At 44.3% G+C, this 25,462-nt stretch overlaps 1 protein-coding gene across 1 annotated transcript in view; it reads right to left on the minus strand.

Annotated features, from left to right (window-relative positions):
- The window catches only part of slo (calcium-activated potassium channel slo), a 207,979-nt gene that overhangs the window by 57,692 nt on the left and 124,825 nt on the right, over positions 1 to 25,462 (minus strand). The window contains exons 3-7 of the mRNA XM_075697538.1: positions 22,248 to 22,262; positions 21,909 to 21,932; positions 19,042 to 19,065; positions 5,629 to 5,725; positions 1,960 to 2,071 (exon numbers count right to left, since the gene is read on the minus strand). Of these exons, the coding sequence (XP_075553653.1) occupies positions 1,960 to 2,071; positions 5,629 to 5,725; positions 19,042 to 19,065; positions 21,909 to 21,932; positions 22,248 to 22,262 (272 nt within the window). The remainder of the gene's footprint in view (positions 1 to 1,959; positions 2,072 to 5,628; positions 5,726 to 19,041; positions 19,066 to 21,908; positions 21,933 to 22,247; positions 22,263 to 25,462) is intronic.

Below are 25,462 nucleotides of genomic sequence, written 5' to 3' on the forward strand. Positions count from 1 at the left end.
GTTACCCACATATGCAGGATTTTTGTTTCCAAACGTTGACAGAATATAAAAAATGACCAATCACATATTGCACAATTAGGCTCATTGAGTTGGATAACCCGAAGAGGACAGTACTTGAACGAGAAAATATACTTGACTAATTAGACTCGCGCAGCATCTAGAGCATGACGTCGGTAGGTAGTTAGTGTCAGAATATTAACGCCTTTGAGACGCAAATGCAATTTATGAATTAGAGCATGCAGGCTCGCAAGGCAAACTCATTTAGAATAAATTCTGATGCCAGCACTAGTTCTGAAATAACCGTTCCCAAACTGTGCGACGAAAATGCATTGTAGTTTCACTTTAATTTCTCCTACACTATTTGAATTGGGAAGGCGGTTCGCTAAAATGCGTTTTATCTCAAGTTTTACGGCGCTTATCTCAAAAATGGTATTAGGCGCAAAATTTGCTCCAAGTGGACGTCCATTAAGAACTTGCTGGTTTCATTTCGTAAATTGCAGTATGTGTCCTGAAGTGCTAGGAAGTTAACTAGGGAAAGTTTGTTATTTGATCTATTCATTTCTATTTCTCGTGAAAGTAATGTTCTCCTCTTGGAGCCATCTTGTTCAAGGAGTAGAATTGTGCCATCTGCCACAAGCGTTTTTCTTTTTTTTATTTCTATTCAGATAAAAACGAACCTGTGTATGAATACCTACTTGTTATCGTTCAATTGCGGAAGTGGGCTTCTCCCCACAGTGAAACTTACTGCAAAAAAGCCGACTTTTAACGTGCCTGGTACAGACGAACACTCGCACTTCGAAATCTCGTCCATCGACTTTAGCAAATACAGATGGCCTCAAATATAAAAAGATGCTCCTACACTGGTATGAATGCAAAGCAGCAGGCCAGAACACACTTGCTAGGCCGAAGTCCCTGCCATTCTTATAATAATTTCACTATCTTTCTCTTGAACCATGCATAGCGTTCTTCCTGTAGCTTGTCACATGTGCCGCGTTAGCCAAAACTCGAAGCTTGATGCGTGACATCAAGCTTCCTCGAGTCTGCGACATTTAACGGCCTGTCTGCCGTATCTCCAGCACTCCGATACAGAGGAAACGCAGAGTGCTTTACAATATATCGGAGCGCAAAGCGGGAAATATGTAACCAACTACTCAGTTTCAACTAAGTTTCGTCATACATAGAGTGGGCGTTGAATTTTGAACAAAGACTATACTGCCCCGGTACCAATAGCGTAGCTATATTCTGTCTAGGCGCTGTACTGTAGAAAACTGAATGTGCGTTGTATTTTCTTTGGGATATGTATACTAGACTGCGACTACGGACTGTGACTAAAATAGATGGATGGCTTGTGCTTGGGCGCAAAAAATTTCATAAGGAAGTGCTGCTGCATGTAAGCTTGCTTAGATCTACATGCACCAGAGGCTTAGTTAGATCTATGTTTGACCTAATTTGTGCCAAGCCTTATAAAAAGACAGGTACGCAGTGCGCGACGCAGTGACTAACGCAGTATTGTTCGCTGTTCTGCTGTGCAGCTCGTACTATTTTTCGCAATGAGTCTCATTAACTAATTAGCAAATATTAATAAGCTATCGTTATATCTACTGACTCATAGCCCTCCAATACAAAGTTGGAGAGCATACAAAGAAACGACTTGATCCCATGAAGCAAACTTTCTTTTGAGCAGGCAAAAATTAAAACAACACTTATCGTCTTGCAAATTGATGAAACGTTCCTCAATAAACTGTACACCTTCTCCACTGAAATTATATATATATACATATATATCTTTGCGCGTACACAAGAAGTACACTGTGTTGCATGCACGAAGGATAGCGTCGTCGCCGTTAATGAAAACAAGTCAGTAAGTGATCGCTTCTCGATTGAAGCATGCGACAACGTATGCAATGTCACAAGACTCGTTATAGCTATGCATAGAAAATAAAATAAGAAAGTACTTACCAATCCATGTACGGTCTAAGTAGATAGAAACAAAGGACGGCGGAATGGTGAAGTAATCAACAAATGAATATAGCTCCAACATGAACCACAACTTATCACTGGCCGCAATGAACTGTAAAGCAAGAAATAAAGCAAGAGTATTACCCGCATGTCGCCACAGTTTAATGTTTGAACACGGAATAAAGCATATAGACCTGTATACTGACGACAGTATTAACAGCACTGAACGAATACAGAGAAAAGCCGCCAGATTCATTTACTCAGAGTACTCTTGGCATAATTCCCCTTCCCAACTAATGAAAAATAACGCTATCGAACCCCTATACTTACACAGAAATCTCAGCGAAACCAATTTATACCCCTCCTACTGACTAAAAAGCTTGCTGTAGACCCTAACGACCACCTTTCATCCCCAGAAACTAGACTAACATGACATGTCAAGCCGCATTGCCTAACGCCGTACTTCGCAAGAACCGATACGTTTAAAAACTCCTTTTTTTTCCTGTAACTATAACCGAGTGGAACACACTAAAAGATGTACCAACTATTCACATTGAGTAGCCTGCTTGAAATTTTATGTATGTTTTCGTTGTAGTGCCTATCCTTCTGCATAGTTGTATTTTTTTTCTTGCGTACCCTGCTTGGGCCCGTTGAGGGCCTGCAGTATGCAATAAGAAATAAATGAAAATAAATAAATTACACACTCGTGTCGCAGTCTCACCCACACGAAAATGTAGAGCACAAAACCGCAACTGTTGAGCGCGGCACAGAAGGACAGACACAATGAGTATTTCGACTAAAATCTCTAAAACAGGTCTTCCCTTTTTCATAGAATGTCAGCTTCAGATATCACCTATACTGCAGCCTCTTTTATACCTAATTAATGTATTTGCTTAATTAGGGCAGTGATTGAAGTTATTTATTAGCGTTTAATTTAGCACTCATTGACCGACGTGTCAAGTAGAAAGTCATTTGGTTCGTTTTCAGGAGTCCGAACCATAATATTGGCAGAACCGAGCTTTTTCTACACGTCTCACGAGCCTCCAATGTCAGTTTTGAAAACGGAAAGCTGGATATTCCTGGCACCTCTGTGCGTGCATGTGCTTCGTCTGTACCGTTTACAACTGCAGGCGGCGCTGGCTACCCCACCACAATATGATGAAAGGAAAATTTAAAGTAGCTATACAGTCACATAATTAATTAAGTATAAACATAATTATACCGACGACGAGAATTTGCAAATACTGCCAGCGCACCGTCACCGTGTGGCCGATATCATTAGCAAAAACCTTGAGTGAGAAGTCATACAAACAATATCAGCACAGCGCTGCACGCGGGTCAGTACATTTACGGAGGCATCAGAAATGTATAAAAATTACTTAATCTTCTTATTGCATCTAAGTAAAACCTCATATTTCTGTGCGTACTGTTTCACCTTTTATTGAGTTTAGCGCTTTCCCCAGCACAGGGCAACCAGCCGGTACTCACACTGGCTAACCTCCTTGTCTTTCCTCCCCCTTTTGTCTCTCTCTCTCTCTTTATATTCATCCTGCTGGAATTATACACACCAGGTGGTTTTTTAGAGTATACAGAATTTAAAATAAAATAAATTAAATTTTACGGCAATAATAACGTGCCAAAACTAGGGTAGGAATATGAGGCAAGGCATAGTGGACTGCGGATTAATTTTGACTACGTGGGGTTCTTTAAGGTGCTTCGAACACTAAGTAAACGAGCGTTTTTGCATTTCGCTTAGTTGAAATGCGACCGCCGCGACCAGGCTCGAACCCTCGACCTCGAACTCATACAGTGGCGAGTGTATATATATATATATATATATATATATATATATTGGAAATCGGCTGCACGTGGCAGGTATCAAAACTATAATTCTTGAACTAGATTGCGTAATGAGGCGGACATTACTGGGACCACAAATTTAAATGCATAATTGACTAATTAACGAAAATTCAGGAATTAAGTTTCTAAGTAATTATCTGCGGCAAATATTGCAATTTACGAATTGTAGCCGGTGAAATTTCAAGATATATCAACTTGTAGTGAATTCTGAGGAAGGCACCGGTTTTGGGGTAGCGCCGTCAAACTTGCGGTAAAAGTGCGCTGTTGAACCCTTTATTTTTTTTTTTAACAAAACGTCGCTTTATGCATTACAGCACAAAAATAACTGGAGCGCCAATGTATATTGCGAATGACCATCTCGAAACTGGTATCATTCTGAGAATTTGGTTCAAGTGGATAGAATTTGTAAGCTGCAATATGCGATGTAAAGGAACTAGTTACAATTGAATTAGTGAAACTTTGTTAACTATTCTATTATACATTTCGATTTCTCGTGCAAGTTATGTTGATCTTTTGGGTAGCCGAGATCAAGGGCTAAGATTGTGCTGTCTGCGACAAGCGATTTAGAAATATTCTGTATAGACGTAAAAAAAAGGAGAGAGAGAGAGAGAGAGAGAGAGAGAGAGAGAGACCCGGTGTACTGCATTTGCATGAATATGTTAACGATGACATTTCTTTTGTTCTAACTGTACAGTTGTGTTGCTGCTGACGCGTATGCAGAGGTGATCCAACGTATGGCTTGTTTCAGTGTACGCGAGCCAAGCGTTTTGAGTGAGATACACTGACGATTTTGCTTCCGCGTTCGCGAGTGTTGGGCTTGTGGTGTGGCACTCATGAGAGATTTGTATTTTGCGAACGCTGACACTGATATCTCTACGATTCTTCCTTTCCGTTTTTAGCGTGTGTAGCGCTTTTGTACATGTGTCTGAGATAGTAGGGTGGCCGTGTCGCCTACATGTGACAACGTAGCTCACCCGCACGCACACGTCACTCGTTCACTCTCTCTCTTACACACACACACACACACACACACACACACACACACACACACACATACACACACACACACACGCGCATGTGCGCGCACGGGCACACACGCACGTACAAAAGTTTCTCACTCAGACACTCGTTTGATGTGCACAGAGCTTTTTGTTACTTTGTGGGAACACCCCGTTGGGGCAACCTGTATGTTCTCTTACGGGTTACGTCGATGGAGACGAAATTGCACAATCGTGCTTGTTCACCCGCTGATTTTCAACGGCATGCGATGTACGTCTAATCTGCTCTGCCAATTGAATAGGTCGTGTTGACTTCCCAAATAGTTTTCCAGCTCACCGGGGCGCTGAATCAGCTTTCCTCGAAGTTCCAGTTCCTTTTTTTCTTTTTCGTCTGTGACGTCTCATCCGCACAATATCACGGCGACAGATCGGAGCCGGCAGTCGTCGCACCGAGTATTGAACGCAAGCCCCGATTTTGGATTTGGCGCCTAGATGGCACCACTATAGCAACCACCACCGTGAGGCGAGTTGCTCTTCAGATGGATCCGCCTGACCTAAATTTGTAATTAAAGCTATTCTGTTTCAGACACGCAGTCTTGTTCCGAGACTTGAAGGCTCTTTTAGTTACTCGTCACTAATTGAACGTGGCTTTTGTAGGCCCACCTGCGAGCGTACAAAGAGTTTATAATACGAGACCTGGAAGCCGTCAGCGGATGACATTAAATCACCGACATGTCGCTTTTTACATGCTCGGGTCATTGGTGAGTTATTTTAACCGTATATATGTGACAAATAGAATCTTTATACTCACACGTATAAAAAAATAGACCATGAAGAATATATTCAGAGCTAGATCTATTTGCTGCGTTGTGTTCGTCGACCAAGACTGGCATTTCTCAACTCCGTCTCTGAAATAGGAGCGTAGGCACTGTTAAAAACTCTAGTTCCCGGTAACACATACAGTCGCTGTTCTTGGAATCATCCTTCCCCGTTATTTGTTAAACTGCGTTGCACACAATACTGTGATTTAGCGGCGGTTCATCCTATCTGGTCCGAGGCACGCTCATGTATTGATCACACGCTTTGTATTTCAAGATAGCAGCATGTGACGCTGTCAAAATACAAACAAGACACAATCTGATGTTAGCCCCGTGCTAATTGGTGGTAGTTTACATGTGCGCAAGGATTTTGTGCATGTGATTCATTTGTCGTCATTACATCGTAATCCGGTAGCCAGTAATCTTAATTTCATTAACTGACTTCAGTATCCTAATCACGAACATTATTTCCAAACTACTTTTTAAAAAAAGCAGGAGGCGCGCCAATATCGAGCAGCCATGATAAGAATCAAAACATTTATTTTTCCTTAGCTTTCAGCAGACCCAGCGAAGGTATAGCAACTGCATTGCCTATAAGATTCTTAGGGCACCGAAACGCCTTGAAACAGCGCCTCACGGCAAATACAGCTGAGACAGCGCGAAGTATTGAACGGTCGAAGGGTCGAAATTTCACGACACAATTTCGCAGAAGATCCAAGCTTCCGCTAGTGCGGTACAAAGACACGCCGCATTGTGCACCTCGTTAATGTTAGGCCTCTGTTAGGGCCAGACTGAAAGCTTAGCTCTTCCTCATTTGCACAAAAAGAAAGACAAGAAACTGCATGAGCACAGTGATAGCGTAGCTCTCAAAAAAAGAGACAACCAAGCACTTTCTTTAATTTTTTTTCGTCATTTTGTGAAACTTGGATCTTTGGAAGGGCACACACTCATTGCAAGGCACCTCGAGCCACGATACACCCCCAACACAGCAGATACAACGTCACAAGACTTGCACGAAACTTGCAGGATCGGCGAGCATGCACATGCATCCGCGCATGCGCACGCAGTGATGGAGCTTAGTAGCAGGCACTTATTTCTACATTCAGGAATGCACGCAGAGCAGGCCAGCTCGGGAAGCATGCACCAGTCCGAAAATGTGAAAGCAGCGAAGCTACGAACACACAGCACTTACTTAGATGAAGTGAACAAAAAAAAAACGAAATGAAACCAAAGTAGGAAACTTATGCAATGCTACATAATAGTTACATCGCAAAGCATTTGTAATGATCCCATTTTCGAAATTTTTATTTTTATTTACTTTTATGCATCTTACATCCCTTGAGTATCATTACATGGCACGAGTCACGCAGTACACAAAACAATCAAATAAAAATGACTAGATATGTTTCGTTCAAGTTACCAGCTTGCTAGCACATAACGGTCTCGTTAATACTTTCGTCTGTCCAAGTCCGAAAACTAGAGCAAACGGTTAAAAAGCAAGCGGTCTTCATTTATCTTTTTTTTTTTCAAAGATCGCGTATGTCGTAGTACGCACGCGCACGACCGGCACTTCGGATTCATAAATGAGCGCCATAATTCACTGCCCTGCACAAACCTACATCAACGGCTGACGCTCGAATTGCGACACACGCGCATGTACACGACATCGCTGCGCGGCTCACGCAGCAAGCATTTCAAGCGCCAGAAACGGAAGGCACCATTCAACAAACATCACGGGACGATATTTAGCATTGGAGCATACGGATAAATCAGGCTCATCGGCCAACTTCTGACAATTCTGACGGCCTCACATTCATTCCGCCTTTTTCTGGGCCGAAGTGAATGGCGCTCCGGGGAGCTACATCTCCTATGGCAGCGGCGCCATGCAGATACAGCCGAGGGTTTTGATGCTGCCCGGGAGAGCCGTTCCACGCGCCAGTGCTTGTCAACTAGTCTGTAAATTTATTACCATACCATGCTGCTTGAAACGCCCTGGTTGTTTCTCCTCGCGTACGATTTGCAGCGGCGGGACCCTTTTGCATGGGGTCTAGCTTAGGTCAGTCCCCGTCCAACAGTGACGTCTCAGTGTCTCGCAAGTTTCATTATTAGGGCCCATGACACTGCACCTTGTGATTGATTGCACTACTGGCAATAGATGCGAAACAAAAATTCACATACGCCGAGCCTACCCGGTCAACCCCTAAATACTGTATTAGCTCTCCGATGACCGCTTGACTGGTTTAGCTCGTCATCCCTTACAGCTCGCGCTTTGAATTTGGTGTCAAGCACGTCACATATAAAGTTCATCGTTCACTGGCATGTGCTTTCGAGTTTCTAAATAAATAAAATTGTGTACTCGTCTGTCTGCTCATCACGTTGCCACTGAAACTTCCTTTAAGTACACTGTGTCACATATGGGCTATGCAACTTCGTTCCTCTGTCTTCTTCTTTCTTTTTTGTGGAGTACAGCCACATTAAACCGTCAGTACCAACCAGCCCAAGTGTATAAGTTCGCGGCAGTTTGGTTCTGCATATTTTCTCGCGGCGTACGACGAGCCGCAAGTTTGCTCCTTTTTCCTTCGAAGCGCGACAATATTTTGATATATTAGTTGTAGAGACATATCGTAACCCGTATTCACGTCATTGCCTGGTTAGCTTAAGATGCTCTATAAGTGTAATTCGTTGGGACGCTCAAGATATCGCAGCGTGATTTAAAGCCAATGCACATGAAAAACAGAGAACGCTTACGCAGATTAGACAAACATACAACACCTTGGTTATAAATGTCGCAGTCACACGGGATTTGAACTGTTATGCCGCAAAGTGTTAACCCATATTTTGCATGGACCTTCTTATTTTGCTTTTGTAACTTTGCACGTACGCTCTGAATACGATGAATTGAGGACGCAGCGGCACATAGCTAACGCGGTCCGCGCAATCTTACAGAGTAAATTATGCCGACGCAATTCAAATTTTGTTCTATATCGCCCTGCCAACTCGAGACTTCAGTAATTATTGATGGGAAAACATCAAATGGCCTGTTAGTTGAAAAGGCCGGCGTATGTAGCAGCGAAAGGACACCTAAATTCCCATTGGCTGCGACGCCGCGTCACGTGGGCGCCTCCACGGAGCAGAGCGGACGAAAGGGACGAAAGCGGACGCCTGCTGCCACGCTGGCGCGCCAGGTGTTGCGTGAGGGGAGAGGGCATCGCCACGACGCCACGTCACCCTCGCTCTCGGAGGCCTGTGTTATCCGCGCTTGTCCGCGCAAGCTCTCGCCTGCGTTCGAGCTTCACCTCGGTAATCGCTATAAAGAAATCGCTCTATATAAAAACAATATATTCTAAAGGAAAAACGTAGACGGTAGTGTGTTTCAAGCCTATGACCCCACGCTCAGAGGCCGATTGCCTTACACACTGGGCTAAACCAGCGCCTCCTCGATAGCAGGCCTGTGCACTCTGCTTTATGACATCGTGCAACTTGGACCGAAATCTCCATTGCCAACACCGGCGTGCCAAAAGCGGTGACGTCCAAAACACTGCGGCTTACTCGGGAGCGTCCCGATTAGATTCTGTGGCAGTGGGGAAATGTAGCATGACGTCACAGATCGGAGGGCCCCGCCCATGTGCTATCTAGGAGGCGTTGGCCGAGCGTCTCAGCGCGCTCGCATACCCGCGAGGTGTTCGTAACTCGAAGAACCGCCCTGCGGCGTTCAAGTGGATATTATTGCTTTCTCCAAGAAGTGCTTATGTGTCCTCGGATTTTTTTTTGATAACTCCTATCTCAATGAACAACTCCATTACTTTCAACTTAACCACAAGCTTCAGTATTCGCGTTTTATACTGAGAAATCTCAACATTCAACGAACAACAACGCTATCTTCCTGCGCAACTTGTGGACGCCATTAAAAACACTTGGAAACCGCCGCGTCAGCGTTGTGTTGTAAGGGGACTTCGCCGCACTGAAGCTCCTATACCAAGTAAGAACGAGATCGGGCTACACTCCTGCATGGGTATTTAAGGTCAGCCGTGCTGCTTCTCCATCTTGCACTGAACGCAACGAAATGGGCGATCTTGGGCACTTCATCTCGTTTTGCAAGCGCTTCTGTTCTAAAAGGGAGAGGCTTCTGGACTGCATGAGAAGAAGAAGGTTTTCTCACGAATCTGCAGGAGAGTTTGTTTTTCGACTGCGAATAGTGCGCAAGCAAGTATCGCGCATTTTACTGGCATTTATGGGAGAGACTGAGCTGAGTGACTCGTGGTGACAAATATTTTTGACATGAACAGAGACACTTAGGCGGCGCAATTGCCGGCCTAGCCTGCCAGACTAACCCCACTTATAGCAGTCTCGTTACCACCCACCACTGCCATAGGAAAGTCAACTAATGACTACGAACAGTTCAAGGTCTATTTACGTCGCTCGTTTTTTAAATATCTCTCTCGGTCTAAAGTGATCGATTTTGGCACTTTCAATGCGTGAAAGTTTGCCTTCGAATGACCGCGGAACAAGGAAGCCTGCATTTTCGTGGCGTCGTATTGTGCCTAAGTAGGGCGGCCGTCTCCTACGTCCAGTTTTGCATTCATATGTATAACGATGTATTATTTCTGACTACGCTCGCAGATATCAGGAATTAGCTATTATCCATTCAGGTTTGTTCGCTTTATAATTGGGCAAATGTTCCGGATATATGTAACTTCACCATAAACAAGCACAAGAACAGAACAAACGCAAAAAAAAAAGCTTGGCTGAAATCATGGATGAAAAAATGCTTCATATATGGTTTTCAGATTTTTCAAAAAAATAATTCAAATAAGTGTAAATAAATGGAAATGTAAATTGTTTAATTAAATTATGTGTTTAGCCTACACCTGGAGCCCTATAACGTAAAGCTATTCCAGTCTCCTGACGTAAAATTTACGTAACCGCCGATGCAAGCATCGGGCGGTCACCCGCAGCTGTGTTTGAACAGACCAACGAAACGCTGTCCTCGTTTATAGGAAAACACTTTTGTTTGCTTTCAAAGTGAATAAATAGCATTACGTAATTTAGAGGTTATTTTTATCTTACTGTCTGACCACAGGCGAGGAGCACGTAGAGGTGGATTCGGTGTGGCCGCGTATGTGAAAGTATACAACCGGATGGGCTGTGCCCGCCTCGGCGAGTGGCCCGCTTCTCCTGGCTTTCGGTGTCTGGTAGAAAATAGCGGCGGCGCTCTACAGAAGGGTAAACATACCGCTAAAACGGATTATTAGCTAAGGAAAGTTGGCAAAGCGACATCATATACGTGCCGAAAGGGCTCGAAAACCTTATACTGCCACGCAATTTTTTTTTTATGATACGCAAATAAATCCGTTCTCCCCGGCAGCTCCGAGTTGCCAATGCCAAAGCGATCGGCGGGCAGCCATCTTTCATTTCGGAACGGGGCAATCTCCGCCTATTCCAATAAAAAAATCAGTTTTGTTGGGCATAATAATGCATCTTTAATGCGTACATCACTTTGACCCAGTAAGATTTCGCGGTTTTGTGACGTTGCCTGACAGGCAGGCGTAGTGGGCGCAGCCCGAAAGCTTTCCACCAATAGCGGAGGGCTAATGGTTAAAAAGGCGTAGGATCACAAATAATTATTAATGAAAAAGCATCATCTGCCCCATTGAGCGAAAATTTGTCATAGTCGGCGTGACCAAAAAGATGGTGCCAGAAATGGCCGACGGCGCAGAGTGAAAACACGTAAAAACATGCTCAGATTGGCGTCAGATTTCTCATACAGGTTCCTGTAAACAAAGTAAATTAATAAATTTCAAAAGAAAATTTGGTAAATTTCGGTCTGGGTTGGAATCGAACCCAGGCCCTCCCCGAGTACGAGACGAGCCCGACGCGACGGCGGCTGCATGCACGGTTGTGGCTGACTAAAGGTGTGGCCTAGTGAGTGCGTCACTGGACAGTGAGACGGCGCAGCCAATGGGAAGGAAGTGGCGCCCGAGGCGCTCACGGTGTTCCGTGGTCTGCAAGCGGTATAATGGTTTCGCATTCCCACACGTAAGCAGTATTCAGTGTTTCTGCCGAATTCTTTCTTTTGTTCTGTCTAATCATGTATAATCATTGTGTACACGTCATATCAGAATAGCCAATATTCGCGGTTTTCTTGTCGTCGCATGACAGACAAACGAAGAGGGGTGGCCCAAAAAATATTTGCCCTATCGTTGAGGACTGACTGCAGAAATAGAATCGAAAAGTTTCGAATGGATTTACATTATAGCGCCCGCGTTTTTCTTTTGCATTACGCCAATAGCTTAAGGTAGGTGACGTTTATAGTACGTATAAAAAGTTTGTCACGGTTGTTTCACTACTGAGGAAGCGAATGACAGGTGAGAGAACGAACTACGAAAAGAGAGAAAGCTCAGGGAGTCTAACGATAGTCGCATCCTTTTTCCTGCCTTACGCTAGGTCAAACGAATGAGGAGAAAAGAAAACGACAGAGCGTGCGCACACGCACACGAGTGTTTACCACGTGCTTAAATGCGGTTGAACAATCCAGTTGACTTAAGAAACCGCAGCGTCACACTGGAAGATTTGTGCATGCATGACGACCGAGGCGAAGGTCTGTTTGCTCCGTGAACTATCCGTCTGCTAATCGGCTTAGTCTAGCATGGAAGAAAAACACTTGGTCTTCCAAGGAACGGCACTCGCAGACGACATGGGTTGACAAGCGGCACGCGTTTAGGCACGTGGCGCCATTGATGCTTTTTTTAGGTTATGCATGCACCGAGGGGCAGGACATTCCAAGAATATTTGAAAGGGAAGATCCTCCAGACGTTTGATGGAATATATGGCCTGCTGCGCTATTCTAATTCATTCAAACTAAAGCAAGAAAGGCGGATAAGAGAAACATAACAGTAATTTGCACCGAACGCGCAAATTACAATGCCAACTGGGACCGTAAAAACGTTCCTCTATAGCAAAACTTGCCACCGTTTTCATGAAAAAAGTGAACCTAAGTTTGTCAAATTTATGCTGAAACCGCTTGCCGCACTCATTGATTGTATTGTTAAGAGTAATCCTAATATACTTTAGTTCAAGGCCATATCGAAGAGCACACTTTTTTAAACATGATGATAGCGCTAACATCGAATTCTTCATCAGATGACGCAATTTACTAGGTTTGGTCTAGATGAATGGGCAGGAGAGAAGTGGCCCACACTTATAGGCGGTCATGCCTTCTTGCCAATTTCCAAGGCAAGCGCTGTACGGTTATTACACGTGGTAGATTATTTGCACTTCCAAGTATTCTGTGAATAGTAAAGTTGTCCCTCAAGTTCTCCGTCACAATGGACGTGATGGAAAGCTTGCATTAGCGTATGAGAGTCACAGAGCAATTTCTCAGCTTACATGTCCAGTTTCCTCTCGCGGCAACCCTTGAGGCTAGACAAAGATGAATTAACGTTTCTATTTGACTGAACCAGCTTCAGATGCTACCATCAAAAACTTTCCTAGAAGCAACTCGGTAACTTGAGTTCGAAGCAAGATTTCAATAAATCTCGCACTACATGTGCTATAGAAGCCTATGCAGCCGTATAAAACTTCAGGCGCCGATTCAACAAAGCTTTTGATTCGTAAGTGCTATTTGCCATTATTAGCCGGCTGTCTTCGCTAATGATGGCCGACATCGCGATTGGCCGGCACTTACGAATCATTTTAGCATAAGATAATTTTTGTGAATGTGGCCATGAAGTCGAATTCACGAAGTTTTTCGTTCGTAAGTGTTCTGTACCATTTGGCAGCGGCCTTCTTTAATAAGATGGCCAGCATCAGGATTGACTTGAATTTGCTCTTATTAACAGTTATAAGGTAAGATGAATACGGGTCCAGATGCAATAATAAGAAAGCGACAAAAAATGCACTGAAATCTTCTTGGTTGTGCATTTTGCTCAACCTGATGTTCTCGTGGTTCCTAAAAGGAACAGTTAGCGTGCTATGTGCTTGTTGTTGTAGAACCGAGGAGCTACGACAGGCTATCGACTTCATAAAATGAGCTGAGAACCTGGGGCCGAATTCCCAAAGCTTTTCGTCCTTAAGTGCTCTTTGCTGTTAGCCGGCCGCCTTTGCTAACAATATGTATAGCAACAGGATTGTCTGGAATTTTCTCTGACGAACAATTGAAGTGCAAAATGTTTCGTGAATACGCGTCCTTAATTAAAGCCACTGCCTGATACTTGACACTGCCAATATGGGACACTTTTATACAGAATCGGTCACGCTATCGGTATGCAGTATTATTGCGGTCATAAAGAGTAATATGCCCACCACGTTCTTTTAACCTGTCCATGCCAAGAGTCTATAAGATGGAGACGAAGGATATTTTAATGGCACTCTAACACCAGCCATTTAGTCCTGCAAGAATACTAGGCCTATGATCAACGTATATGCATATTATGAATAAGAGCGCTTAATATAAAAGCTCCTTAGAAACTAGCAGAATCATTCGGTATTACAAATATTACCGTGTTTCGCTAAAATATTTATTAGAATTGTTGTTAAGTTATGGAGACTTTTACTGCCACTACGATTCGATCGCTTATTTACTACTTTACTTTCGTCAATCTTTGTCTCTGTGCGGACTGTTTTCTAAATTAATTTCTGTAATTGATATGCGTGTAGTATCTGTAGTGATGCGCTTTTATGCTTCACTGTGTGCGAGGTTCTTTTGTAGTTCGCTTTTCTTCCATTTCTTTTTTTATTCTTTATCTCTCACTTCTTTCTTTTGTTCTTCTCGTTTTTAATAAAACCATTTTATCTTTCTCTCATGTACTCGTATAGACTTACTAAATTAACTGAAGTTCTGGGAACCACGATCTGATTATGAGGCAAAGCGCGGTGGGAGACTCCGGATTAATTTTGACCACCTGGGGATTTTAGATGTGCCCTAAACGTACTGACTGTGATGGTAAACCTAATCTGCGATTGAACACGCTATAGAGGGCTCATGTGTGACGTTCTATTCCTTCGATCCTTTCTGCCTTTGGTTATTTTGATTTTGTGTGTTTCTCTTTTCTTCACAATCCTTATTTGTTTGGGTCTATTGTTGATGTTTGCAGAATGTCCGACTCTTCAGTGACCTATTTTCTTGGACTTGCATCAGTTAATCAACAACTAATAATGCTTGAACGCGTCGAACACGTCAGTCTAAGTTCTTTTTGAGTAAGCCGTCGCCCGAGAAGTGCTTTTTATTGCGAGGTAATAAGGATTGCCGTTAATATTTTAGGTGAATATTCTGGATACAAGACATTATTATATGCATGAATCCTTAAGTAGACAATGCTAATGCAGCTACGTCGAAATGGTAGAGTGTCGCATGCAATGAAAATTCGCTATTATAGGTACAATGATAGCATTGTAGAGTAACGAAGTCGCATCACACGTTACTTAGCAGCGGTCAAATTACGTGATCCCAGATAATAATAAAAAAGATTGCCAGCCTTCTTATCGTAATGCATTTTGTACACACGATACGTAATGACAACAAGATTATGGTCTTCTGATTGCCCTAGTTTTATCGCTAAGTGTTGTGTAAAATTTGATATTTGCATTTTTTACAGTCGTTGTTGACTGTATTTTATTTACTCATATGTTTTCACTGCTTTCGTATGCTATGAGCACTGTTCTGTGTTTGAGGTTCTTGTTTTATTCAGTTAAGTATGCCAATAACAGGCTGGTATCCTCTCCCCTACTTGCACAATGTTCCAACTGCAGGAACCCACGAACGTGTAAAAAGATGACGAAAGAGGGTTTACAGCTAAGGATGAACATGGACGTGGAGGCGTCATAATGCACAATTCAGTGTGCACGCGGCAAAACATTGATAACCACAACACATAAGCATGCGTTTAGGTGATCACGCATAGCAGTCATGAAACATTGAAACAAGTCTCGATGGGGCATATTTCTGAGTCCATTCACACGGCTGTTTTGAGCCTTCGCCCGCATTCTGCACACGCAAAAGAAGGGGAATGTTGGAGGTGTAGGTAACGGAAAAGAAAACTAAAAAGCCAGAATATCAAGATAATTGTTTATATAGGGCACACTTTCATGGAGAAAAGTTAGAGCTACGTTTCTCGAAGCCGGAAATTGAAGAAGAAAATCCTCAGCGAATGTCCTGCGTCTCCTTATTTGATTGCCAGCCGAATAATACAGATAAGGAGCGCCACAGACCCTCTGTGAGATTTATCCGCTACAATAAGCTTTTCCGAGGTACCTTTGAACAACCTGCCCACATCCTGAAGGACGACGGCTTCAGACGCAGGTAGTCAAGATTATAATTTGCATAGATGAGTTAGAACAAGCAAATCACTATAAATTCTCTACTTAGCTAGTGCTACAAGGACAATAAGTGTGACGAAATTGACTGCCTACTGGAATGGGGTAAGTGAAAGCCAATCGGGCTCTAGTTCATAGCTTCCGTGTGTGCTGGTCGCAGTGTTAAGAATCTACATTCTCTCTACTCTACTTCCCATCCCTTCTTGAACCCTCTATCCCGCTCTTCCACTACTTGTCAGTTTCGGTCGACCTTCGCCTGGAGTGCTTTTAGAGCGTTGTAATCCCTACTGTTCGTCACTAGGTAACTTTTGTGCGCAGTACGTTTAGTGCGATAGTATTCCTTTTTTTTTTGCGTTTCCTTTATGGGAGTACCGTGGATGAGCAGTTGCTGGCATTAGTGTGCAACAAGAACCCTCACCTAAAGCTAAGGAGACCGCAAGGATGTAAGGTAATAACACTAGGTAACATGCTCTCCGCTGCGATAACCCCTACATCTCTACACCCCACACGGGCGTTCTGACACGAGAGCCCATCTCAGCGGCCTGCTTCAAAACTTCACGACTGCGCTGCGTACCGTGCTTAATACAAATGACGCTGCGGCGGCGCGACAGGGGCTATGTTGTGTACACGGTGCAGGGACACGTGCGGAGGGAGGGCGGCCCGCTCCGGAGCGTGCTCCGTGCAACGGCAAGCAGCGCAGGACGCCGCTGTGCGTCATAGCCTCACCGCTCCTGTGAGGCAGGCCGTACTTACTGCGTGTCACTGTGAGACATGTTTTTGGTGACGGAAAAGACAGATATTCACCAGCAAGTCCTGCTTACGTCTATAGCGCACTTATTAGACATCGCAAAAGCAAGAAATCAAGCAGCTACTGATTGCAAAGTTAATGCGGGCACCCGTGTTACACTGGCTTAAACAGCACTATCTGAGTGCTAAGGAAGGACAACCATTACAAAAACTCGTAGGTGCTTACAAATTTATTTATTACACAGCTCTTACAAACAAAGATGTTTCGAAATTGGACTCGTAAATTTAAATGTTCTCTGCCTGGGCACCGACCGGGAATTCAAGCTCTGGGCTGCGTAGGTCTCAAAAGCAAGCGCCGAGTGCAGCCATCGACCCCTGCCTGCGCGCATAGGGCCTAAGTAAATGCGGCGTTTTCCTAGCTTCATGTGTTCTAAAGTCTTTTGTGAGCCGCGATTCTTTATAGTAACCGTGAATTATGCTGCGATCGTCCTGCATGGGAAGCTAAGAAATGACCGCTCAGCTTCGGTCCGAAAATTTTAAAACGTTCACTAGCGCGCCACGAATTTCGGAGTGCATCCTCATACTAGATTATAAATTTCGCTGCGCTGTGCGACCTGCGAAACTGTCTTGTGACGGCAACGGTCTTGACACTCTAACTTCCGCGCAAAGCAAGGATGGATGTCGACAACAGGGCTTGTCGCCCGAATTTACTATTTGTAACTATTCACCACAAGAAAATTTCGCTGAAAACTACCTGAACAATGCAGTTCTAATAAATCCTTTCATTAATGGGAAATTGGGACAACTTTAGCGTAATCTACGATCTTTGAGCCCACTTCTGTACTAATTTTTCGTACACAACTGAGGCTTGAGCTACGCTGATCCTCCTGATCTGAAGCGTGTAGTTCCATGTAGCCCGAAGTTTAAAATTGCTCTCCGAAGATACGTGCTTAGCTATCCGATGTTTACACTCGCTGCCTCTACGCTCTTACCCGCGACTGTCTTGGGCCGCGTAATGCACCCTCATTAGTAGACTGCCTGCCTCCGATCCAAAGGCACAGAGACTGAGAAACGCAAACCCCTTTCTCTAAAACTTCGGACTGCCGGGAAACAAATGAGATGGTGCGGGGAATAGGCTGCAACTTTTGAAAGAGGTGGTCCAAAAAAAATTTTCTAGGAGGCGATTTAGGCTACGCCATATTTAAAGAAGTACAGACGTGAAATTTTCAGCTGTAAACTTGTTCGTGCTCGGAATGGTAGAAAGTTCACGAGTCACTAATACAGCTCCAGAACGTGGTCCACTTTTTTTTTATTAGTGTGAACGTTTCTATGATAGCATGTTTCGGTTTTCGGGCACCAGATAACATACATGTACCGAAGTCAAATGTGTTTAAGTGCGTCCATGGAAAACAGCAACAAGTCTCACGTTGGTTTCGCGACATGAAAGGAAACAATCGATCGCGGGTTGCCCGAAACTTGTTGACATTTTGACGTTCCCTGTGCGTCATATTAGCCAATTTATTGCGCCTCGTTAAAGTTTCTTGAACCGTTTTGTAACAGCATGCGCCTCTTGAATGCCATATACGTTCGACAATTTATGGGAAAGAAACTTCTAAAGCTACGAAATCATTTACTGGTCGTTTACGGATTCTGCACCTTGACTCGAATTCATTAACGGTGCAAGAGCATTGCTGGAGGAAAGTAAGCGCAGTCGAAATTTCAGCGTCTGTACTCCTTGAATTTCGCCCATCAGCTAGCAATAATAAAGAAAGAAGGAAAAAAAAGTCAGGGCTGCGGACTGGGAGGCAGGTAGTGAGCTCTCCTCTCGTTTTTCGTACACAGAATATGCAAATCTTTAAGTGTGCAAATTCCTCTTTTTTCGACATTGTAATGCCGTTCTGCCTTGCTGTACTCTTGTTCGACATATTCGTCAGTGCTGAACAGCTTCCAGGCTGTATAGACCTTTGTTATCTTCAGCCCAAAATTGTAACAGCGAAAGACTGACAAGCTTCGTGCACTGGCCAGTTGCTGACTTAACCTACACAAATGTTGCCGCACCAGCTGACTTGTAAGCAATAGCACTGAACACGTGGAGATGAGAGTAAAGCCTGTAAAGGAGAAAGCTGTAGTCTGCTACGATCTTTCACGTGTAGTTCTTCCCACGTTTGTATTGTATATGTTTTCATTCATGTTTATAAAACCGTTGTCGCTGATGGACACAGTTTCAACGTGTCAGCCCATTGGTAACTTTCATTCAATGGCATTTCAATACAGCGCTGGCCGGTGCACAGCAAAACACAACATAAGACGACCACTGACATTGGAATAGTACGAAGTGGCATACTTACTGGTATCTTTGTTGTTTTTCATTACTGATTGCGCCGCAAGGAAAAGGAATGCGAATAAAGAAAAGGAAGAGTTTTTAGCGAACACATATGTAGAAAACGTTTTTGCTTTCTTCTGCGCTTGCGAAGACCTGGCCACAACACGGGCATATGGCAAATCGTAAGACGAAACCTACATGGACTGGCCATTCAGCGCAAAATGTGGCCTGCATGCCAAAACCATATCTACCATATCACAGTCTCATACGAGTGGCACTGAAGTACTCGTCTCAGCGTTCCCGCCTGTTGTATAGTTAAACGGTGTAGCAGGCAAAGGTCCCGATACGTTCTCGGTTGTAAAGCAGGCTCGATTTACTCCTCGAATGCACGTTTTATGCACGTATAGCAGAGTTACCGAATAGATATGCGCGCATATATCAAAAGGTACGCTTCAATGCACTCGTTTCATCTTTCGTTAACCTCAACATTTTCTCGCACCGCACTAGATGGTTGGACTGCCGTAAAAAAGCATCCGTTCCAATTTCATCCTTGAATGTAAAAAAGCCACGTACAAATTTTCTAAAACTCCGTAGTTGAGCTTATACAGCTAATGATTTATCGCGGCCTGTCTCTGTCTCTCTTTCCTGCTTGGACGAAATTGTCATTAGTCATTTCGCATTCAGAGAGACGCTTCGGCTCTCTTCCGGCGTGCGTATTAGATACTAAATTTACAAAGTAAGTTCTCACATATATACGCCTGCGTTACGTTTTGCACTGCGGTATTTTTATTCGGTGCAACGCGTGTAATTTTACCTGACCTCAATCGAATCGCGCCAGCTCCAGCAGCACAGCAGTAATGGCTCTGCGTCCTGAATCTGCACCCTTCGCCTGCTATATTTACCGCCACGCGAGGATTTCCACGGCCATCCTGGAGGCCTCAGCGTACGTCACATCCGGACGTACGGAGGCTTACTAGCGGTAAAGGGTTTTTGCGGCACGAGTCCCCGCGACTAGATAGAAGCGCTCAGTGACTCAGCTGAAAAACGTTCCAATGTTGACTCGTTTCTTTCTTTCTTTTTTTCGGAACCTCCGTAATGTACGCGTAAGCAAGCCGTCTAAGCGACATTGGTGGCATGTCGGCCTGGCGGTGACTATGGCGTGCACGGAAACCTTTCGTGCTTCGTCGTTTACCTTCGGGGACAAGTAATGGGGGCGACAAAAATGGCGCAGCAGTCGGGCACTCCGTCACCTAGGCTACGGTGATTCTATTGCGAGCCTTTCATTAGCACCTATCGAGCAGCTGCGGGTTGTTAGCGCGACACGCGAAGCTTTGTAGGTGTTCTTCGCTACTCATCGCTGCGGATAATAACGTTGAAGAACTCGGGGATAATAACGACGGGACGGCTTAAGCCTGGGCTTTCACAACAAATGTCACGCAGAATGACGCATAACATACGCAGACTCACCCTTTTGTTGGCAAAGTAATTACGAGGTTGGTGTGAAAGTAATCGTGAAAGTAGGTTTTACTGCTTTGAGTGCAACGAAAAGTGGCCTTGGGCGTGGGAATCCGTGGGGCAGGTATCCATAAGTCACCATCGCGAGACCGACGTATCGCGAGACACCTACGGTGGGGCGCCAGCGGACCGTGTACATTAGGCCCGTGGCTCGCAATAAAGACAGAGACAAATAAAAAAGAGTTTCAGTGGTGCAATAAAGGTCTCAAAAATAAAGTATGGGCAGAGAGACGCCCAACAACGATGACTGGGGGGAAAAAAAGAGAAAAAGGAAAGAGCGCATGATGAATTACGTGCGCACACCTTCAGCTACACTGGTAACAGGTGGCGCAAACATTGCTCTTTTTATATACCCGCACACGGCTGGAACTTAAGTGAGAATTTAAGCCTCCGGGGCACGCAACAGTGAATTACGCTTTTACCTACGTTAATCAATAGTGCTAGGTTTTGATGCCCAACGCGGTACGCTATTACGTTAATTAAGGCGGCAAGGAACACGGCGCAGCAGTTAAGCACGCGAGGCGCCTTGCAGCTAAACTATACTGCCCTGTTTTCACTCTCGAAGCACCGTGAATGTTCCTCGGTCGCGGCGCCGCGCAATGGCCGACTGCTTTGCCGGGACAAACAAAGGAATGCCTGAAGTAAACGCCATAAAAGGTGTACCAGTATAACGTTATAGCGTGCTGGTCACCTTTCTAACAATACCATTATCGGTCCAGCCAGCTCCAAGCCGCGCTCACGCTAGCTTTACCTCTACTAGCGCAGATGCTATCAGGAGCGGTAACAGCGCCGGCATAAAGCAGCAATGCAACGACAAAGCGAAATGAAGTGCGATGTAGTATTCGTTGCTCTAGCCCAACATTGTACGCAGGGAAAACAAATTTTAAATATGGTGGTCTGTAACGCCCCACGAGGCTAAACAGTTTTGTCTCGATACTTAATGGGAAGATTCGCAACTCCACGCGCTCTGCGAGCCAGCGCCTGGTTTAGTTGTGAAAATGCGTCACAACATTCTCGACGTTCTTTGTAGAGACGGAACAGAAACTCAAACGACGACAACACTAACTGCGGCTTGGCTGTGCACTAATCGAGGCTGACGAAAGTGGGCCGCGAGCTTTAGCTGGCGCTCAGCGCACGCCTCTGGTTGGCTTAAGAAGACGCAACCGCAGCGCTCAAGCACTGTTGAATGCCCCCGCAACTGTGATTTTTCGCCGATTTAAATGCTGCTCACGAATTTCGGAGATCTTTGTAAGTTATTTTCTCATGCTTACTTCAGTGCCAAGATGTTACATAAATCTTATTTGCTAAAATTGCCCTTCTTTCTCTTGCATGACTTATATCTGGCAATTTCGCGTTAAAGACTTGGTGTCAACTTACTGTTGGATCATGTCGTGAGGACCGCTGAGACAGCAAGGGGATGAGTGCAGAAGAGACAGGAAAGAAAGCCACACAATTAAATATTTGTCTAGTATCTGGGAGTCTGTTCCAGGAGAACAAGCTGGGTATCTTCCTTAGTTGAAAAGTTTCCCTATGGTTATTACACATTACAGGTGGCATACTAGAACGACAAATAACTCGTTTTAAGAGTACTATACTTAACGTCAAGCATAGTCTGCAGTTTTGCACAAAGGAAACTTTAGACGGAAATGAGTTATGGTTTTCTTTTTGTGTTACAAATTATGCACCGTGCGAATGTGTTTTGCAATGAATACTTACTGTATGTTTTCACGGCTTGTGGTGACAATGAAGATGCACAAGAAAGTGAGCATTAAGAAAGAAAAAAAAAGGAAAGACATGTTTTGTTGTAGGATCATTCAGTGACAAAGCAAAGCATACTGGTCATATTGAAAGCAAGAGGTAAATGCCCTGTTCTCAGAAATGCCTGAGTGGCGCAGAAGACAGAAAAAAAAAGGGGGGAGTTAAAGATGGCAGTGTTCAGATGCCGAAGAGATGAATAATAATAATAAAGAAAACAAGCTTGTTAAGATCGCGTTAGTGTCAGACACTGCACGCTTATTGGCACATGTATTCACACCAATTGCTGGGTCGTTCACACAATTAGGGCAAGAAAAGAAATTCTTGAGCATGGCCTAATCGGAGGTCCCAAACAAACAACTAATGAAAAGGTAATATCTAGTAAAATATATTTAGTAATAAACGAAGATAAAAGCCTATTGTTTTAGGCGGGGCATGGGTGTGCCGTGCAAGTAGTCCAAACGAAAGACAGTATTCAAACCAAGCGGACAGGAAGAAAAAAATGACGCTTGTCATGTGGTACCTGCTACTGAACCGAAGAAAGGAGGGCGACCAATACGGCAGCCGTAAAGAGGCAGAAGATAAGATTGGCCATGGCGATTGGCCAATCGAGAAAGAGCCGGAAACCAAAATGAGCGGAAACAGAAGAGAGCAGAAAGCTGGCGTCACTAAACAGCACCTACTGAGCACACTGTACAATTCTTTCAGCGCAAGATCTTCTCTATATCTACGCAAAATGCTCATATCAGTTCAAAAAACATTACGAAGAATGCGAAAAAGAAAAACGTACACTATTGAAAAGCGTTTTACACACTAACTACCATGCAGAAAATAACAATGCACAGGTACCGTGACTACAACTACGTGTAATATACACAACCCTCCAACCCAGTAGTTGTATCGGGCAGAACTATGCCGGACCTCCTCAACGCTCAACACACTAAACAGTGGCGCAGTTGTTTTTACAGTCCTGACTGCTTTGCGCGGTACATCAGCACACACGCTCACTTCCCCCTGCACCTTGTTGACATTGTCCAACGCTTTATGAATAGCAGAAGTGGCAGAAGCTGCTTTATGCGCTGATATATCAAACCCACAACACGAAGAGCACGACATTTTGCTGCGCACCGCATCGGCACGACGAATGCAGAAACGCGCAGAGGTCGGCGGCGGCTTGCGCGTGGCTTCCGAATGCTCGTCACTGGCACGTATCCCCACGCCGACGTGTCAAAGCAAGAGCACGCCGGCAGTCTTTCGTCTCTCATGTTATTGCTTGAATTCACACTTCAAAGGTGGTGGTGAATTAGTGCCAATTCTCGCAATATTTACACATCGCTCCCCGCCCAACAGCTTCATTATGTTACAGCAGTAGCACAGAAACAAGTGTCAAGAAGGTTAGTTTGTGGCTCCGCACGGAACAACGAATTTTCGGTCAGCGCTCACCGGAATGATTTCTACATGCTGGTTACTACCATTGGAAAATTGTCACAAGTGCGTTTGCCAAAGGAAACCGAAGGAAAAGTGTATCTCTAACGGGTGAACTGTGCCGATGTGTTGCGCATACAGCGGCATGGAACGTTCACACGCGCGCAAACACAATAACTACATTTATTGCGGGCGACATGTTCAAGAGTCGAAGCAAAGAGAAGCGCGCACACTGGCAGCATCAAAACTGATAAGCATACAGGGCTCCTCTGTTCGGTGACCGAATTATCCTAGGCCTTCCACCTGAACAACCGGGAAATGTAACGCCGAACCGCAAGTTTGTTCAGAGGCAGGCGCTTCACGTTAGTGCAAGGTGCATCCAGGGCCGAAGTGCGGTTTTTGCTTTCGCAAAGAAGGCGAACATATGAGCGTGCCGCGGAATGAGCTTCATTCCAATTAGCTCGCAGCGCCCGCACAGGCGTGTTTGGCTTCCTCCTGAGCTGCGTTTCTGATACGGAGATTGTGCCCACAATAAGAGCAACCAATAAAACCGCGCTTGCGGCAGCAGAGACGATCCACGAGAGCTTGATGCCCCCCCCCCCCCCAGCACAATAAGGCAGCAAAAAAAAAAAAAAAAAACAGCAATATATTTTTATTTATTTATTTTTATTTATTTTTTTAAAATACCTTACAAGGCCCCTGCATGGGCATTGAGTAAGGGGAGCATAGAATCAAGTAAGCACATACAATCTAGTAACAATATGAAGGTAAAGAAAAACAACACCACCAGCCTAAAAATTGAGCGATGCAATGCACCATATTATAGGGTGTCCCAGCTAACATTAGCCAAGCTCTTCAATTAAAAAAAATATTTTAAAAACATGGTGCAATACGATATGAAAGTCTGCGGTGTTCGGTCGATAGAGGTCTGATGACAAAACACTGTAGGTCTTATCTTTTTCTAACCCATTTTTTTTTCCTTGTACATTTTGGCTAACGGTAGCTGGGAGACATGGTGTAGCACCTCACCAGAATACGACATCCAGGACTGATTTATTTATTTTAATATACTCGAATCGCCTTGTAATATGATGCCTTTCAGCGGCTGGTTCGTCCTTCCTCATGATCCCCTCAATATGCACTGCCCAGTGCTGTCCAATCGGGCAGTACCGTCGGAACAGAAGGAATGATCATATTCGGCGTTGCAAGAACGTTGCGCTGTCGAACCAGATATTATTGAATACAGATTTCTGTATCGTTCTCGTAAATTCTCGTATACTGTAACCGCGGTATGTCGAAGTGGAGCGAAAATTCAGGTTCTCTCGAATGAAAATATACCCGCGATCTGTAATGTGCATCGAACCATAGCACATGTGCGAAGAAGAGATCCAGCCAGTCAGTATACGGAGCTCTCCTTTTTCGCTTAGCACAGAGGCCGCCTTCCATTTTGACTAAAAATGGCGCGAACATTGATACAGACGTTTTTAGAGATGTAACGGTTCGCACTGAACGCCTGACACTCGATTGCTTTTATACGTAGCTGACTGCTGGCTTCTCAGAATCAGTGACGGCGCTGTCATCACTCTGATTTTTCAATCGCGAGTTGGCCGTTTCCTTTATTTTTAGGTTCATTTCGTCTACTGCTTCTAAAAGACGAATATATATATATATATATATATATATATATATATATATATATATATATATATAGAAGACAAATGACATCAATACGCGAGAGGTTATAACCCTTG

Source organism: Dermacentor variabilis, chromosome 1 (genome assembly GCF_050947875.1).
Source record: "Dermacentor variabilis isolate Ectoservices chromosome 1, ASM5094787v1, whole genome shotgun sequence".
In the NCBI taxonomy this organism is placed as follows: Eukaryota; Metazoa; Arthropoda; class Arachnida; order Ixodida; family Ixodidae; genus Dermacentor; species Dermacentor variabilis.